We start from the raw sequence: 20,333 nt of genomic DNA on the forward strand, positions 1-20,333 counted from the left end.
TAACAACTTCCTGACTCTCAGCGCTTCCAGTTAACACACTATGCCTTTTCTTTCTCTGACATTCTATTAAAGCACAATCTGGAATTCTACTGTTTTGTGTGCTTTGTTCAAAACATATATCATTGTCTTTACACATTACTAGTGTTTCACTAGTAATGTGTAACTAGTGTAACTAGCAATGTGTAACTAGTTTCATGGTGCTATTATTATACACGCCCTCCCCCTAACTAAATTATATACTCCAAAGAAGACAGGGAACATTTGAATATATCCTAAATATTTCACAAACAGTTGTAAACTTTGTCACATATTATATATGTAAACACAATATTTATAGTCATGTGCCATAATCCCTACATTAACTTTTTTTTATTTTTTTATTTTGCGGTACGCGGGCCTCTCACTGTTGTGGCCTCTCCCGTTGTGGAGCACAGGCTCCGGACGCGCAGACTCGGCGGCCATGGCTCATAGGCCTAGCTGCTCCGCGGCATGTAGGATCTTCCCGGACCGGGGCATGAACCCGTGTCCCCTGCATCAGCAGGTGGACTCTCAACCACTGCACCACCAGGGAAGCCCCCTACATTAACTTTTTAAAAACTGCCTACACACATAAAATGGTTTGTTATTTTGGGTTTGTAATCACAAAAGTCTGAGGTTTCCACTTCATCTGGACTCCTATGTTCCTGAAAGCTAAGTTACACGCCAGAAACATTTTGTTCATACATGTTTAATAAGATTCAACTACATATATCTACTTTCCATATTTTTCAACAAAGTATGATTCGAATGGCAATCTTTCCCATTTGCTATAGATGGTTTTATAAAAAGCAAGGAAAATGGGCTAAGTACATTATTGAGAAGTCAAGCAGTATGGAATCTCATGAAGCCTTGCTTATCATTATATGAAACATGCTTTAAATTAATAGCAATATTAAGAAAGATATGATAATTCTACTATTATAAATAACAGGATATAGTGATAAAAATTTTTTCACATTAATAATTATATAAATGTGAGATTATCAGCATTCCTGATAACATAATTTTAACTAATCTCCCAAAGAATACACAGTTGACCCTTGAGCAAAACAGATTTGAACATGTGTAGATTTTTTCAATAAATTCGTATTACAGTGCTACACACATTACAGTACTACACAATCTGTGGTTGGCTGAATCCATAAATGTGGAATTGCAGATACAGAGAGGGTCAACTGTAAAGTTATACGTGGAGTTTCAACTGTGCAGAGGGTTGGCGTCCCTAACCCCCACGTTGTTCAATAATCAACTGTAATTTTAACTACACTCTTTTGGAACTAGTCAAGTACCATATGACCCTCTAATATCTTAAAGGTGCCAGTGATGCTTCAACCAGTCAAATACAAATATAAGATGCTAATCCATTCCCCTTTCTCCATAACTCACCTGAAGGGCAGGGGAACATTGTTAGTGGAAAAAAAGAACATACTATTCAAGATATCTTAAAAGAGGAATTTATATGTTAAAATACACTTGGAATTTTTTTAAAAACCTAATGTCAAATCATAAAATGATGATTAGACCAAAGAAGTCCAATTGAGAATTTCACTATAACAAAACTAAGCTTATCTCAAGATCCAACAATATTATAAGTAAAGTAACAAAAATATTTTTCTTTTATAAAGACAAAATTTAAAAGTTGCCATACCATGGCAACTTATATGGTTATAGTAAACAAAAATAATGCAGGATATAATTAATTACTCTCCAAGTCCAAGTGCAATTAATTAAATGATCCACCTACTCTTTATAAGTTCCCGTTTCAGGATCTTCTGTCATGACATCATGTAGGCCCTCCACTGAGATGTTTATAATCCCACAGAATTTATCTTGGATAACACTAGAATAAAAGAAGAGCAAAATAGGTTAAAATGAAGTGTTTCAACAGGTAATTCTTTTTTTTCCCCTCAATTATCCTCTTGAACATGAAGAGAAATTTTAGTCTGAAAGTACAAAAGAAACTTTCAAAATATATTTCTTAAAGCAGAAATTGTACTTTGCATATTACAGTAAAATTTTCTTTCACTAGATTACCAGTATGCTTAATTAGGTGGGTAGATCAGATGGGAAAGAGATGCTTTAATATTCTTTAATTTATTATAATAGTCTTGTGTTAATCTCATAACTAAAAGAATACAGGTACAAAATTTTGAATATCAAAAGTCTCTACTCCTGAGGAAAAAGACAAGCGATAGACTGGGAAAAAATATCTATAAAACATAAATCTGATGAAGAACTTGGCGCTGAAAACTCAGATGACAGATAACTCAATTTAAAAATGGACAAAAATTTGAACAGATACTTCACCAAAGAAGATAATACAGATGGCATATGAGCACTTGAAAAAATGCTCAATATCATTCGTCATCAGAGAAATGCAAATTAAAACTGTAACGAAATTTTTTTTTTTGGCCGCACCATTCGGCTTGCTCGGGATCTTGGTTGCCCGACCAGGGATTGAACCCGGGTCCTTGCAGTGAAAGTGCCGAGTCCTAACCACTGGACTGCCAGGGAATTCCCTGTAATGAGATTTTAATAAGTAAAATTAAGAAGACTGACAATACCAAGTGCTGGCAAGGGTGAAAAACAACAGGACCCATACGTTGCCAGTAAGAATAAAAAATGACACATCCGTTTTGGAAAACACATTGGCAGTTTATAAGTTAACACTCCACACAACTAAGCAATCCCATTCCTGGGTATTTACCCAAGACCAAAACAAGTATTCGCAGATCTGTATGTAAATATTTATGGTACTTTTACTCATAATCCAAAACTGCAAAGATCCTAGTGTCTACCAACTAACAAATGGATAAACTGTGGGACATTTATCCAATGGAATAATCAGCAATAAAAGGGAACAAACTACAGATAACTGCAACAACTTGAATAAATCCCAAAAACATCACACTGAGAAAAATAAAAGATTTGAAAGGCTATATACCGTATGACTCCATTTATGTGACTTTCTGGAAAGGCAAAATTATTTAATCAGTGGTTGCCAGGCAAAGGGACACAAGGGAACTTTTGGGGGTGATGGTTATGTTCTGTATCTTGAGTGTGGAAGTGTTATACACTGTGTACATTTGCCAGAACTGTATGCTTAAAAGAGGTTTTACTGTATGTGAACTATACCTTAATAAGCCTAACTTTTAAAAAGTAGAAGTATATGACCATTTACTGGCACACAAAATTATGCTAAAAAGTAGAAGTATATGACCATTTACTGGCACACAAAATTATGCTAAAAATAAATTATAACTCATCTCCAGGGAACTAATAGTATCATTCCTGCAAGGGACATACTGTGTTTCTCATACTGCATTAACATGCATAATTAAGTTTTAAAATATTCACTAAAAGTAGTTCCCAAGGTCAACACAGTTTGGGTCATGTTCTCACCTTTGTAAAGTCAAAACCTTCTGTCTGTACTTTCAAGTGTGATCAGGTTTTAGAGAACTAAATCACCAGATGGGCAAAATAACCAATAGTTGTTATCATTCCGTTGCATTTTAATGTGTATGTAGCAACCTATTGCAAGAGTATATATTTTTGGTATCATTATATATCCTTCGCATAAGAATTTTTAAAATCTCTCAGGAAAGAAACACACATACAATCTGCCTTATCCGATTTAGCGAGAAACACCTTAGAAAAAGGTATTGGAGCCAACAGGCACATCAAAAGCTGCTCGACATCGTCATTATTAGAGAAATACAAATCAAAACTACAAGGAGGTATCACCTCACATCAGTCAGAATGGCCATCATCAAAAAAGCTAGAAACAATAAATGCTGGAGGGGGTGTGGAGAAAAGGGAACCCTCCTACACTGTTGGTGGGAATGTAAGTTGGTACAACCACTATGGAGAGCAGTATGGAGGTTCCTTAAAAAACTAAAACCAGAGTTACCATATGACCCAGGATTCCCACTCCTGGGCATATATCCAGAAAAGATGAAAACTCTAATCCAAAAACATATGTGCACCCTAATGTTCAGAGCAGCACTATTCACAATAGCCAAGACACAGAAACAACCTAAATGTTCATCTGCAGATGAATGGATAAAGAAGATGTGGTACATATATACGATGGAATATTACTCAGCCATGAAAAAGGATGAAATAATGCTACTTGCAGCAACATGGATGGACCCGGAGACTGTCATACTATGTGAAGTAGGGTAAACAGAGAAAGACAAATATTACATGATATCACTTAATATGTGGAATCTAAAAAAATGATACAAAGGAACTTATTTACAGAACAGAAATAGACTCACAGACATAGAAAACAAACTTATGGGTACCAAAGGGGAAAAGGGGGGTAAGGATAAATTAGGGATTTGGAATCAACGGATACACATGACTATATATAAACTAGATAAACAACAAGGACCTACTGTACAGCACAGGGAACTATATTCAATATCTTGTAATAACCTATAATGGAAAGAATCTGAAAAAGAATATATATATGTGTGTGTATATATATATAACTGAATCACTTTGCTGTTTAGCTGAAACACTGTAAATTACCTACATGTCAAATTTTTAAAAGTCATATTAAAGTAAATGATTTTTAAAAAGCATTAGAAACCAAGATTGTGCACTAAAAGTTCAGCCACTCTCTGTCATTTCTCTAGGTGTTGGTATTCTTGTCTGTAAAGTGAAGATTGGACTCGGGGATGGCAGATACATGGCAAGGAATACAGCCATTTTCCCTTCCCACTGCAGAGTTAATTCACCACTAATCCATCATAGCAAGCTAAGGCAGGCAGGGCCTGACATTCCTTTTTAACAGAGCAGTATTCTGGAGAGCTATCAACAACTGATTTCAATTAGTTGAAAAAGACAAAAGCCCTGTATTCTATAGCTTCCAAGGCTCTTTACCAGGCCTTTATGTCAATATTATTTAGGGACTCAGGCAGCTGCCTTCTCTGCTCAGATCACCTCCAAGATCAACCCCACACCTTCTAGGGCTAGAAATTTCCCAAGAAATCGATGGAATTTCTGAGTACTATTTTCTCAAAATGATTATGAATTTTCCTAACAGGTATCTGACAACCCACGTGTGACCATGTTCTACTATGTGTGTGAATGTTAATTATAAGGCAGTGTAGGGGAGAGAGAGATTTAAAAAAGGTATAATTTGACAACCAGCTCATTTGTTTACATGTTTTACTTCAAATTATCATATTGATCAATGCTGGGGCTACCAGCATGGTCACACATGTTTCTGAGGAGATGGTAAGAAGTTATATCTTTGCCATAATTAGAAAATGGTACAGTGCTACAGCACTGGGCCTCAATTCAGATATGAACATTTACAGAATGAGCCTTGAAGGCTCAGAACAGACTGTGATAAACTGCAGCATGGATAAGGTAAACTTTTGACTGCACAATTCTTGCCAAAGGCAGTAACTTCACCCCTTTCTCATAAATGATCGGATTATTTAGATGACACTGCTAGAACCAGAATGAAGCTTGAAAAGTTCTGAGAGAAATCTAACAGGTTCAGGAGGCTGAGGTTTACAGAAAGCCAGAAGACACTATTAGTGAATGATTGACAAAAATGAGTGTTAAAATCAAACTAAAGAAGAGATAAGGATACTCACAGAAGCAGACTGGACACAGGCCAGAAGATATAGGTCCAACCTCGGCTCTACCTGCACATGCTAGTCAGGAAGAAAGACTATTGTCCTGGCCCATGCTTATTCAGGCTTGGAGGAGAAGTCAGTCATGTGATCACTGTGATTCACACTCCTTCCCTCCCCTGCCTCCAGCTGAATTTCTAGCTCTACCAAGTGAGAGGCTTAGATGACTGCCTTGTAGGGGTGAAGAAGGGAGGTGAGGCAACCTCAGTCAGTCATTTTTTTCACTGAAATGTCACCCATACTGCACAGAAAAGGACACAAGAGGCAGAGATCTAGCCTGGGGGAAAGCAGGGGAAAAGGGGGGATTAATTCCAGTAGACGGGGGAAACCATGCTTACCCTGGGGTACTTAGTAAGTGCCAGAGCGGGTGAGGCTTGGACTTCAAGTTCAGAAAAGGGGAAAATGACTATGGCACAGAGTAGAAAGGTATGTAATCTGGCTTTGAATGAAAAGAGTTGACTCTAGAAAAGGAGACGGACTGAAGAAAAAGAGTGGAAAAGGAGATTCTACACCACATTTTGGGATCAATAAAAGGAGAAGTTAAACAAAAATTATCTTCAGAGTATTCAATTTCAAAAAGCACTCAGAAGGATGCAACTCAATTACCACTCATTATGCAGTTTGGGAAAAGTACCCCAAAATAATACAGGTAACAAAAATCTAAAAGAGGCTTGTACTTTTCTTGCATACAGATGTTTAAAGAAAACAAGCATTAAGAAGTTACAAATTCTTTTCCTCCTTTTTAAAGTATTACAAAAATGTGTAAATGTTACATTTAAGAAGAAGCCTTTAAAATAAAATTTTTATACAGTATTCTTTATGATTCTTTTTGAATATTAAGCATTTGTTTCCCTTTTTATCCACACAATATTCTCAACCCTGTACTTTATAAATTAAGAATAAATCTTGTTTTTTGTAATATACAATCTTTCTGAATTACATGCTTTAAAATGTAATTATACATCTAAAATGGAAACAATCAAAAGAGAGCTGGAAACCAGGAATGAAATAGCAATAGGTTTGGAGGAACAAAGGGAAGGAGAAAAGTCATTGTACTTTGATAATCTTATATACATTATTTCTTTAAATACAACAAGCCAGGAACTAGGTATTATACTGTTTTGGTTTTTTTATGAAAAAAGCTCAGTTTTTTTCTTTTATATGTATTACATACTGGAGTTACGAGTAATACTTTATTAGAATTCTCAGTGTATCATCTCCTAATAGTAGTCTTCTTGTGTATATCCATTCAAATCTGGTGTCTGGTATAATGTGGGAGAAGTAAAGGTAGCCAGAGAAAACCATGTAATTTTAAATCTCACTCAACTCTTAATTCTCCAAAGTCAGCGCTTACCACGAAGTGGCAGGTCACATTAACTAGGGCACGGCAATCTAGTATCCCTGAAAGAGACAGCCAAACTCCATGCTAGTCTATACAATGGTCCCTCGATAACCATGGATGCTCAAGTCCCTTATACTATAAAATGGTGTAGTACGGTAGGCCCTCTGTATCCATGGATATGGAACCCGCAGTTTTCTACAGCAAGGTAGAAAAAACAACATTCAGGAGCTTAAAGAAAAAACAAAACACTGATTACTGATTATTCCAGCCAGAAGTTTATCTTGGTATACTCCCATGAGCAAACTTCAGAAGACTGGCTTACTGAGTATTAATAAGAGGTGGATTTATACCAGGATACCAATTAACTCATGAAGAAAGAAGTGATTAGAGTAAGTGGTCACATTACCTAGGCCAATTCTTCCTGGTATATAGGTCACCATGGTCAAGTTCATTCACTTTAGTCGACATTTTATGAGCTCACAAAACATGTTAGACATCCTGATAAGCCCTGGGGATAAAAAAGATGGCCACCTCAGGGAACTTAAACAACTAAAGGGCAAAGAAATGAAGCAACAAAAGAGATGTTCCTTTTTTGTTTTAAATCAGGTTATGATATCCTGAATAACTGACTTTCTCAATTTTACAGGTTTCTGACTTACTGGGTTGGCCAAAAAGTTCCTTCAGGTTTTAAGTAAAAATAAAAGACTCATTGTTCATTTTCACCAAGAACTTTATGGAACAACGTATTCACTGTTTTGTTCCACTACCTTCTGCCAGTTTTCAGGTAACTTCATAATTCCATCTTCCCAAAACTTTTTATCTTTGTGAGCAAAGAACTGTTCCAGGTGCCTTTTACAGTCTTCCAGAGAAATTGAAATTTTTTCCATTAAGAGGATTTTGTAAAGACCGAAATAAATGGAAATCTGAAAGTGCAATGTCTGGTGAATAAGATGGATGAATCAGAACTTCCCAGCCAAGCTGTAACAGTTTCTGCCTGGTCATCAAAGAAACACGCAGTCTTGCGTTATCCTGATGGAAGATTATGCGTTTTCTGTTGACTAATTCGGATGCTTTTCGTCGACTGCTGCTTTCAGTTGGTCTAATTAGGAGCAGTACTTGTTGGAATTGTTTGGTTTTCCAGAAGGAGCCCAAATTAGAGGACTCCCAATTTCACCATATACACAACATCACCTTCTTTGGATGAAGACTGGCCTTTGGTGTGGTTGGTGGTGGTTCATTTCACTTGCCCTACGATCTCTTCCATTCCACATTATTGTACAGTATCCACTTTTCGCCACCTGTCACAATTTGTTTTAAAGACGGAACTTTTTCATTATGTTTAAGTAGAGAATCGCATGTGGAAAAACAGTCAAAAGGTTTTTTTTGCTTGGAACCCAAACGTCAAAGCGATTCATATAACCAAGCTGGTACAAATGATTTTCAGTGCTTGATTTGGATATTTTGAGTATGTCAGCTATCTCCTGTGTGGTATAACGATGATTGTTCTCAATTAATGTCTTGATTTGATCACTATCAACTTCAACTGGTCTACCTGACCATGGAGCATCGTCCAGCGAGAAATCTCCAGCATGAAACTTTGCAAACCACTTTCGACACATTCAGTCAGTCACAGCACCTTCTCTATACACTGCACAAATCGTTTTTTTCGTTTCAGCTGAGTTTTTAACCTTTCTTGAAATAATACAGCATAATATGCCGAAAATGTTGTTTTTCTTCCATCTTCACTATTAAAATGGCTACAAAAATTCACCAATTTTGATGCTTTTTTTTTAATGCACGCTGATATGACAGCTGTCAGAATACAATTTAGCAAAATTGTTTCAAATGAAGTTAAAGACTTAACTAAGCGCTATCTTACAGAAAAAACTGAACGAACCTTTCGGCCGACCCAGTATTTACTGGCTTAAGTCAGAGCATCCTGTCGTCTGGATGGTGCTCATGAAGCACTGGCAAATTACTATTCTCTAATCCTCATCACTGGCCTCTAGAGACTGGATCATTCTACCACCACTTGAGATCTTAGAATTTTCAAGTTAACTTATCTTTTATTTATTGCATTAGGATAGATGCTTCTCCTAAAGGAATCCCAAATTTGATATAAACTTATTTTCATTTCACAATGCTAAATGGGACCGAACTGATTCTATTCATTCCCTTATTATTGAGGGCTTCAAGGAGGCAAATGGGTGCCTTCTTTTCTTTCTCCTTAATTTAAGAACTTTCAAGGCCTATCGAGAACCTCAGCAAGCTCTACTAAAACCACCTTTCCAAAGTGGTATTGAACTATTCTTCCTTTCACTGCTCTCAGGCATTAAGTCATCACCTCCTGAATACAGAAGTTCCTGACTCCAATAACTGCTTACTCCCTTTCTGCTCCTCACAATGTTCTCCCTCCTTTTTTCTATTCAATGTATAATTCACATTTTCTTCACGAAGTCTTCCCTTGACCACTCTTTACCTCACTGTAATTGAGCACTCTGTCCTTTGAATTTCCAATAGCATAAAACCTCTGCACTACTCATTTGGCGTGCCACTCATGTGGCACCTTTTTTATTACTTTCTTCTTATGTCCTTTAATTTTTCATGCCTGCATGCCTGCTCTCCCTAAGATGGTAAGTAACATGAAGCAGAGCCCATGTGTTACGTTTATTTCTTTATGTCCCTTAGGGTAACATGCATCATGTGAACACGCAATAAATAATCATAGGAATTTATGATCCCCAAAGCTCAAAAACTGCCCTCCCTTGTTTTTTTTAAACAATATTATTTTTACTTATTTCTTTTTAAAATTACAAGTATAGGTAAATAAGCTGTAGATAACATATTACAATTGATCAGTCTACACCTGACATTAGGCAGAAAATAGAACAGAAGGTGGCTGTGTTGGAATCTACATCTGAAACATTCATCTTAGAAAATTCAAGGAAAGTTTACCATCAAGGATGAAAGGAGAGAATAAAAGTAAAACTGAAGGGCAAGAAGTATTAGTAATCTTCCTTTTTACCTATCACACTTTTCCTTTTCTTATTTTACATACTTGGTTGATACATTAATTTATTTGCACAGACCAGAGGTACAACTACGCTACAGAAAGAAGACCGGCCTTTTTAAACATCTGCTTGCTTTGTTCTTCAAGTATGTGTAATTGATGTTCTATATATATACAGACACAAACAATAAATAAGTAGGTGAGAGCATTAAAAATTTTACTCAGTGGGTAAAGACCATCTGATCATTTAAAACAATTCCACATACTTTTTAGTAAACTTTTCTTTTTCAGTTAAATGCACGTGAGTAAAACTACAGCTCTTAATCTTGACTTACTATTTCCTAAAGATATGACATTTTCTGGGTGTGTAACAGTATCTGTAGAATATGTGAATTGCAGAAACTTCACAGAGAGTGATTTTTTCTTGCTTTTGAAAACTATGTACTAAAGAAAAAAAAATCCATCTTTGTGTTTTTCACCCAACTTAAAAAATCACGCTTGCTTAAAATTATTTCTGTCCTTTTGTATCACTATGAACCCAACCACAGGTGTTCAGAAAACAAAATGCCCCTAGAAAGATAGTGCAAAATTTTTAATCCCAAAGGCACAAATACAAGAAATATTCTAATATTCATTTGGTTAGCCTAAACAATAAATATTAAGTTAAATGTGAACAGGACTCTAGTTTCTTTCCACTTATCCAATTTTTATTAGTATTTTTCTAGTAAGCATTTTACACTTCCAGTTTTTAGATTAACTGATCCATCATCATAGAGCCTGTGCCTTAAATAGCTTCTCTGTAAGTGATGGATTTACACATTTACATCACATCTTCATTCCCTTGGGCCTTGGAGGAAAACAGGAATGCAGAAACACCAAATTTTCAGTTACTTTTTCTGAATAGTTTTATAATCGAAAATTGATGATTTAAGTTTTTCACAGTAGCAAAGCCCAAGAAAGAAAGAAATCAGAACTTCAGCTACTTTAAAATTTTCTCTGCTCTAACCAGACAACAATTATACTATTTGTACACTGCACGTAATAATATCTGAACCCACTCACATCATTAAATCCTAAGTCAGAGGGTCAATGACGTTAAGGTAATTTAAGAAAATAAGTTTTTAAGCACTAAAAGCCACAATCAAATAAAATATTCTGTAAATTATACTTTTCTGCTTATATTAACAATATTGAGCAAAGAACAGCAGTTTACTAAAAGAAAAAGGAAAACGAAAAAAGCCTTGATTTATCGGTCTTATTCCAGAACTCCTACCACACCGGAAGTTATAAAAGTGGTGACATTTACACTAAACTCAGGTTTTTCCCCTCTCTATTTTCCAGGACCTAGGCTGGAAATATTTCTGTCACTTAAATGGAAACATACATCCTTTCTACACAGTTAATTCTCTTTGTGGTCATGGAACAGTGTATGTATTAATAAATCTAGTTCCCTTGACAAATACTGGGCAAGGAAATAAAAGGATAAAAAGTTCATAATGGAAGTTCACTAAGTTATTTTAAAATTAAAGTTTATACAACAATTATCCTTACATATTATAAGCCATTCCCCCAATTAACTTTTTTTCTTTTTTGACTGCATAGAGGTGGGGGGGAAAAAGCAAGCCGCTAACTTTAAGACAGTAAGAAGTAACTACAATGATCTATGTACAGTGGGATGAGAAGAAACTGCCATATTATATGATTTTCAAGAGGAAGACTATGCTTTAAGAAACACTGCTCAGTGAAGATATACTAAGGTTCCATTAAAAAGAAGATGATCAATGACTGGCACAGAACTGTTTGGAAAAGACATTAGGCTGAAAAAACCCAATCAATGTTTATTTTCAAAGCTTATAGGAGTCACTTGACAAACTTTTTTTTTTAAGTGATACAAAAGAATTTAATAGAGATTTAGTAATCATTGGGTTGGAGGCACGACCTCACCATTATAAATGGTGGACATTGTTGAAAACAGAGCTATACAAGTTATCACAAGGCAATCATGAACATATATCTTCAGGATAAATGAGAAAAAGCCAACTTAGTTAACGTTATTAACGTTATATGAAAAGATACTTGTGGCTTAGAGTTAAATTTCTGGAGAAGTACTGTATGTCACACTGCTCAGACCAAAATGAAGATAATGTGCTCTGTAAAACAGTGTTATGTGATCAGAAGGGAAGGCTGTGATGATGAGAACACTGATGTCAAAGATTTACATGAAGCATTTGAATAAAACTATCACGAAATAACAGGGGAAAAAAATCTCTCTATTTACATTATTTTAAAATATGTATATGTAACTAAACTAACAATATAATAAGCATTTGACTATTTTGCTACAGCTTTGTAAATACAACACATTCAAGCTGACCAAAAACCTTATGTAGATTTTTCTTACAGGGAAAATGAGTTAAATGCCTGCTATTTAGACCTGCCTCATTCAGGCACACTGCCAAATTCCTCCTAAATACTGCTAGCACTCACAATGACCTCTCTGAGCTTTGGAACCCTATTACATCTACATCCTCCTCATCCACTCTTGGCAGTCTCACAAGCATCTCTAACTTAAGGTAGCCAACACCAAACTTTTGAGTGCCTTCCCAACAAAAACAAAGCAAAACAAGATAGAAAATCAAAATCAGGCTCTCTTCCAGTTGTCCTTATCTGACTACAGAGCAATTCTAAGCACCCAGTGACTCAGGCCAGAACCTGGGATTCAGTTTTGACCTTTCTTCTCATCTACCCTTCAAAAACCCGATTTATCATCAAATTCTGTCACATTTATCTATGAAATTTTTTGACTTCTCTAATAATCATGTCTCGCTTGCTTTAAAGTAAGTGTTTCAAACCAGCTTTACAACAAATGCTAAAGGAACTCCTCTAGATAAGAAATGCAAAAGAAGGAAACGACCTATAATAAGATCATGTCTTGCTTGCTTTAAAGTAAGTGTTTTACACATGCTAACACATATATATGGAATCTAAAAAAAAAAAAAATGGTTCTTAAGAACCTAGGGGCAGGACAGGAATAAAGACGCAGACGTAGAGAATGGACTTGAGGACACGGGGAGGGAGAAGGGTAAGCTGGGACGAAGTGAGACAGTGGCACTGACATATATACACTACCGAATGTAAAACAGATAGCTAGTGGGAAGCAGCCTCATAGTACAGGGAGATCAGCTTGGTGCTTTGTGTCCACCTACAGGGGTGGGATAAGGAGGATGGGAGGGAGATGCAAGAGGGAGGAGATATGGGGATACATGTATACGTATAGCTGATTCACTTTGTTATACAGCAGAAACTAACACAACATTGTAAAGCAATTATACTCCAATAAAGATGTTAAAAAATTTTTAATAAATAAATAAAGTAAGTAAGGGTTTAACCTTTCAGTAACTTCCCATTACACATAAAAATCCAAACTCCTAATCATGGTTTACTCAGCCCCATCTGACCTTGTTGCTGCCTACCTCTCTCTGACCTCACCTAACTTTTCATTTTACTCTCCAGCTATACCAGCCTTCTTTTTGACAAACACTTTTAGTCTTAGGACTTCCATGGAGGGATTCCATCTGCTAAGAATGCTATTGCCTGAATTTACCTGGTTAGTTGTATTTACAGTAGGAGTGAAACTCCAGGAGGGTATGGTCCTGAATGGAAAAAAACTCAGATTTTTCCTTCCCGAGTAGGGAGAAACCCTGTCCTTCCCTACTATGTTTCTCTTCTGTGAGTCTTCTTTACTCACAGCACACTTTACTTCTGGTCACCAAATGTGTGGAAGATTTTCCCAACATGCCATTCTCTGTGACACCCGCTGGATGACCTACAATTTCACTCAATTCTAACACTATCTCCCTGGAGATAATGTCAGATCCCACAGGTTAAGGTCTCAGACCCACAAGACTGAGCCACCCCCCAAGTCCCTCAGATGCCAAAGGTTCCAATGACTCCTCCCTAGGTTAACTAATTTGCCAGAGAAATCACAGAATTCAGGGAAACATGTTTACCAGTTTACTAAAATATATGATAAAGAATACAGATGAATAGCCAGATGAAGAGCTACAGAGGGCAAGGTCTGGGAGGGTCCTGAGCACAGGTGCTTTGGTCACTGTGGAGGTGGGGCATATCACCCCTCCGATATGGATGTGTTCCCCCATCTGGAAGCTCCTTGAACACCCTACTATTGAGATTTTATGGAGAATTCCTTACATACATACTCAATTATTAACTCCATTTCCAGCTCATCTCCCCTCTGTGAAAGATGGGGCTTGGAGCTGAAGATTCCAAACCTCTAATCATGGCTCAGTGTCTCTGGTGACCTCAGTCTAGGAGCTCACCCCAGAGCTGCCTCGTCAGAACAAAAGATGCTCCTAATGTTCTTATCACTTAGGAAATTACAAGGGTTTCAGGAGCTCTGTGCCAAGAATCAGGGGTAGAGACCATACATATTTTCTTCTTTTATCACACAGGTCCCCATTCTAGAAGACAATGCCTTAGGAGGCTTTCATAGATGAGAAGCAGATGATTTAAGAAAAGGGGTTCTGAAAGCCAAAACATGAGGAAACTGAACTAGAACATAAAAATATTTGCTCCATGGGACCTCAAACAAAATACAAAGAAAATGTGAACTTATGTATTAAGAATAGAATTAACACTAGGAAGAGTACCAGAGAAGGTATCTGGCAAAAAGTTAGATTTTCCAAAGCCAATATCCAAACTAAGAACAGGCAAGGGTTTATGCTCAGGTACTGGAAACTCAAGACATACGGGAAGACACGGAGATAAAAGGAAAGTACTGTATATTACAATTACACACTATTGACAATCAAAAAACTACTTTCCACTAAAATATAGTGCCCTCTACTATGTCACATGATGCCTCAAAAGTCAGGAACAATGAAACAAGGCACATTTGGACCAGTAGAACGCATACTATACATTCCTTTCATTCATGCTGCTTTCTCCATATTTATCTTTTAACCCACAAGGCTTCTCACATTAAAGTATGCAGCCACAAGAGCCTACCAACTTCAGTAGAGTGATGACTAGAGATAGAGGGCACTTTTAAAAAACTATACTTGAGACAGTACAATACTGAAAACCATGGGCCCATCACTTGTTAATATTGCTCCATAACTGTGAAATCAATAACAAACTAGATAATAATTTGAGACAACTGATGCATATCCCTCCCCACTCACCTAAGGCCTTATCAGCAAGTCCAATAACAGAAAAGAAAAAGTTTTAACGAGAAATAAAATGGGCCTTCTCAGAAGGAAAAAAATTAAGTTACTATTCAGTAGGCGATGCATAAAAACAAAGTCTAACCGGTAAACAGAACAACCTTCTCTTTGGTTTCACGTACCCCGTTCTCTTTCCTCTTAGTCCAGAGCAGCACAACATATTACAAGTCCATAAATACATTTTCCAGTCTGGCCCAGTAACAGAAGACAAGCAAGGAGTGGGATCCTTCTAACAAGGGAGAACAAGAAGTACAATAGGATGTGGGGAAGTGCATGAAGGACCAACTTGGTAGGAAAACCTAACATCAAAGCTCATTTTCAGAACCTTGTAAAAGGTTTCCAGGCTTTCTTTTCCCATTTTGCCAATGCTTAAAAACAAATATGGCAAATTTTACTGTTTTTGTTGTGGTGTGGGTAAGAAATGGAGTAAAAATGCCCTTATTACATGTGGGTCCCTCTCCACCTTAAAGCTTAAACACTTGGTTATTTCTATAATTCTTAAGTTCAAGAAATGTCCACATATATGTTTTTGAATGTTCTATTTCTTGACCTAAGTAGTGATTAAAACAGGTGTATTTACTTCTCTATGTGGTTTATAAATAAACAAGAGTTTTCTAAAATGTTGCCTGTAGTCTAAGGGCAAATATTTTCCAAAAACCTAACATCTGATTTCTCCCTCACCTGCCATGCCTCTGCCAATCACCAAGGCACCTTCCAAAGTAGCTCTAGAATCCATCCATCCTCTCTGCCACCATCCCAGTCCAGGGCTCCAGCATCTCTCCCATGAATCAGCAATTACTGCATGGGAGATTCAGATTAATCCTGTTTCTAGTCTTGTTCCTTCCAGAAAGAGTGCACTTTCAGTTTGTATTTGCCAAATGCTAAATGTTTAAAAGAATCCTTGGGACTTCCCTGGTGGCTCAGTGGTTAAGAATCTGCCTGCCAATGCAGGGGACACGGGTTCGAGCCCTGGTCCGGGAAGATCCCACATGCCCCGGAGAAACTAAGAATGTGCGCCACAACTACTGAGCCTGCACTCTAGAGCCCATGAGCCACAACTACTGAAGCCCACGTGCCTAGAGCCTGTGCTCTGCAACAAGAGAAGCCACTGCAATGAGAAGCCTGTGCACCACAATGAAGAGTAGCCCATGCTCACCACAACTAGAGAAACCCCGCATGCAGCAATGAAGACCCAGTGCAGCCACAAATAAATAAATTTATTTATTAAAAAAAAAAAAAGAATCCCTGAATGTGTAGCCAAACAGCAGCATTAGGTTCCCTTAACAATGCTTAAAATCCTTCCATGGCTCCCTGCTGCCCTAGGGAAAAACATGAAATTACAACATCCTTCATTGCCTGATTTCTCTCTCTAGCTGCAAATCTCATAATATACCACTCACAACTCCAGTTAGACTGAATTTTAGTTCCTGAAAAGCAGTATTCTATTTCTTCAACCCTCTACCTACTACTCAGCTCTCTGTCGCTGGGCTAATTTCTACTTAGCCTTTGCAATCCAGCTTCAATGTCACTTTTCTCATAAAGCTATCTCTCACCTCCACATATGTTATACAAGAGAGTACCTTCAAGTGCAGTATTTATCATACTGTACAATAACCATGTGTGTCCTCCTCTACATTTCAAGCTCTACTGAGAATAGGAACCATGTCCATGCTATTCACAATTATAACCCTAGCACCCAGGCAGCAGTATAGTATAAAATTAAAAGCATGGGCTCTGGAATCAGACAGACCTAAAAAGTGTCACAAGCTGTGAGAATTTGAGACAGTTTCTTAAACTCACTCTGTCTAAATTTCCCTACCTGTAAAATGTAGATAGTACTACCTTATAAGGCTTTTTAAGGATTAAATGTTATATATGAAGTATTTAGCACACTGCTTGGTACACAGAAACATTAGTTATTATTAATTACTTAATACAGTGATTATCAAAGAAAATATTTGCTGAATGAATACAGTATTCACAAATTATTAAAAACATATATTTATTAATGCTAAGCTCATATAATTCATTATATATCCAAATAAAGTCTATAATTCTATAAGGATGCTTCAGTTTTATTCATGTCCATGACACTGAGGTTTTCTTATAGTCAATATTCAGTTGAATTATAACGCAGAATGTTCAAAGAGAATGACCTGTGCCTCACTTTCAGGAACAATTTGTTTATGAAGTCGAATCTGCTCCAAGCCAGGGCATTCTAGAGAATTTGGGGAAGTGTTACAGATTGAAGCTGTTACATTATACCTTGCTGACTGATAAAAGCTGTAGTATTCAAGTCTATTTTCCCCTGAGTTTTCTGGTGCCTTTAGTTTTTGTTTAAACTGAACAACTTTGTAGATCAAAAAAACGATTACAACACAAGCTAAAATAAAAAAAGCTAGCAAAATGTCAAAAGCCTCATTCAACTTTTCAACTTCTTGTGTACAAATTAGAGATGTTTTCCCTGACACCGAAGCAGCATCAATCGGTAGAGCACTGTTTTTTTCCAAGTTCAAGTTAACAGGAGAAGTAAGCTGTATTTGCACAGGTAACACTGCAGTAGTCTCTAATGGATTACCAAAGGTATTCTCTTGAAAAAATCTACTGGCAGGTGAAGTACGAATTCGTTCCCAAAAAGTAACACTCTCAGTGTTTTCCAAATGTTTCCCATTTGTGGTTATTTTATGCCAGGCCATCATTAATGCAGTGGTCTTGTGATGAATATGAAGAGATTTTATAGCCCAAGCTCTGGATACATTTGTTGAAGATGTAACGCAATTTGTAAAGTCAGTCCATTTAATATAATGCAATGCTCTGCCACGCATGGATGGGGGATTCTGACAATAGATGTTTAGAGTAATGGCTGAAGATGCTAACCAGTCGCGAAGACCCAATAGTTTGCAGTTACATTCCCAAGGATTAGAATTTGCCTGAAGATGAGTCAATGAAGACAATGGCTTAAGGACCCTTGGATGTAAGTCTGTAAGATTATTAAATGACAGGTTAAGAATCTTCAAAGATGCTCCCATGTTTTCAAATGTATCATTATCAATGCTGACTATTCTGTTTCTATCTAACTTAAGATAAATTAAATTCTTTAACAAGCTAAATGTGTCAGAATTTAAATTTTCTAAATCATTATGACTTAAGATCAAATGTTTAAGATTACTAATTCCACTAAACCCATCCCTAGTAACATTTTTAATTCTTGAATTTTTCAGGAGGAGATACTCCAAACTGACAAGTCCTTTAAATGCAAAGGGCTGTATTGCTTCAATATGGTTATGAGACAAAGAAAGTCTTTTAAGACTCTTAAGAACTTCAAAAGCATTTGATGGTACTTTTGTTAAATTATTACCTTCTAGATACAAACAATCCAGATTTCCAAGGTGTTGAAAGCCTGAGTCTGATATCCTCAAAATTTTATTGTTTGATAAATCAAGTATCCGAAGAGCAATCATACCAACAAACGTACCACTCCCAAGGACAGTGAGGCGATTTCTTTGTAGATTTAAGTACTGAACTGAAACTAGATCATGAAATACTCCTCTTGGAACAAAAGATACTTGATTAGACTGTAAATATAAATTACGAAGATTGGAAAGTCCCTCAAATATTCCAGGATCCAAGCGTTTTATAAAATTATTATTCAGATATAGAAAATATAGCTGCCTCAAATGAACAAAAGCTTTTGGATACACATACACAATGCTAGAATTATCTAAATACAATGCTACAAGAGAATGAAGTCCAGTTAATTCACTTTCATTTATATGAGATATATTATTTCCAGTCAGATATAGAAAAACTGTACTTTCAGGAAAATTCTTAGGAATGCTTGAAAGGCCTAAGTTACGGCAGTTAATTTGTCTCCCAGTGCAGAGCTGGCAAACAGACGAACATCCAAGTATCTCTTTATGGAATAATAACACAAGATAACAGGTAACAAGTAGAAACAGTCGTAGGCAAGGCAGAGAAAAACGTACTCCACACATAGCCCTGTTCTTGGTTTTTCTGTTCGTATCAAAATTGGCTATAAAAAGAAAAGGTAAAACTTTAAATCATCAAAAAGTTCTTTAAATGAAAGTTTTATAATACTAGAAATTCTATACTCTATTTTATTTTATTAGGATCAGCCATAATACTAAATATCATGAATCATACTATGGTGATAGCATAAAACAGTAAGGCTGAAATACGTTCTAGAATTATTAGCACCTCCAGACCATTAACCCACTGTTTGACAAAATGATAATTCAAATTTAATGAACTGCAAAATAAAATGTTTGCTAACTTAAATATTACAACTGACTATAACTAAAGTGACAAATGATGATGCAGGGATAAAGATCTTTGGATATAATATGCCCCTTTATCAACTTAAAGTCTAATATCAATTAAACAACATTATAATTTAGGAATTATACACATTCATTACAGAACAATTAAACTCTCTTTAAACTACAGGTTTTTACAAACCAAATTATTTTTTGTTTCAGCTAAAAGTTCATATTTAAATAAATAATCTTACCAAGAACAGGAAATTCATATTATTAACACTCAGCTGATTCAAGTAAAGGTTTTCTTTCTATATCTGAAGAGCGACATTTCTAAACTCCATTTCTTTTGTGGCACTGTTGACCTCCACCCCTCCACTTCTTTTTTTTTAAGTCACAATTTGCTCAGGAAACACCACTCTTCACATTGGTTCCTCCACACTCAGTGTGTAAAACAGAGGTTGCCATGGATACAGGAAACTGAGAGACAGGAAGTAATGTTATCTGTGTTTCAAAAGTATTGTTAAAAGGAAATCTCAGGAACTTATTTTTTCAGAATGCAGTTAACTTGAGTTTTCCTAACGCACAAACCTAAATATTTCATTTTAAAAGTAAGTATTTTTTAAACATGAAAATTTTAAATATTCAGAACGAACAAACTCTGTATACATCAACAACAAATAGCTATCGAATGGAAAAAGCAAGTTGAAGTAAGATGTAAATAGAGGAATGTAACTTTTTTTTTTTTTTTTTTTTTTTTTGGGG

The 20,333-nt window shown here is 36.2% G+C and overlaps 2 protein-coding genes across 6 annotated transcripts in view; both read right to left on the minus strand.

Moving 5' to 3' along the window:
* The window catches only part of IPO11 (importin 11), a 232,856-nt gene that overhangs the window by 64,630 nt on the left and 147,893 nt on the right, over positions 1-20,333 (minus strand). For all 5 annotated transcript variants that reach the window (XR_003005967.1, XM_024765365.1, XM_024765366.1 and 2 more), the window contains one exon: positions 1,784-1,879. Coding sequence is in view for 4 of the 5 variants with exons in the window: in XM_024765365.1 (XP_024621133.1) it covers positions 1,784-1,879 (96 nt within the window). In the remaining variant the exon portion in view is untranslated. The remainder of the gene's footprint in view (positions 1-1,783; positions 1,880-20,333) is intronic.
* Positions 17,277-20,090, minus strand: LRRC70 (leucine rich repeat containing 70). The gene is made up of 2 exons (XM_024765367.1): positions 19,823-20,090; positions 17,277-19,324 (listed from the first exon to the last, which is right to left on the minus strand). Exon 2 carries the CDS (start codon positions 19,284-19,286, stop codon positions 17,418-17,420), a length of 1,869 nt encoding a protein of 622 aa, XP_024621135.1. The 5' UTR covers positions 19,287-19,324; positions 19,823-20,090; the 3' UTR covers positions 17,277-17,417.

The sequence above is a fragment of the Neophocaena asiaeorientalis genome, unplaced genomic scaffold, assembly GCF_003031525.2.
Source record: "Neophocaena asiaeorientalis asiaeorientalis breed wild unplaced genomic scaffold, Neophocaena_asiaeorientalis_V1.1 scaffold198, whole genome shotgun sequence".
Lineage (NCBI taxonomy): Eukaryota > Metazoa > Chordata > Mammalia > Artiodactyla > Phocoenidae > Neophocaena > Neophocaena asiaeorientalis.

Excerpts from the sequence above, each read along its gene's own strand:
- LRRC70 (XM_024765367.1), bottom strand. The coding sequence starts at position 19,286 with ATGTGTGGAGTACGTTTTTCTCTGCCTTGCCTACGACTGTTTCTACTT.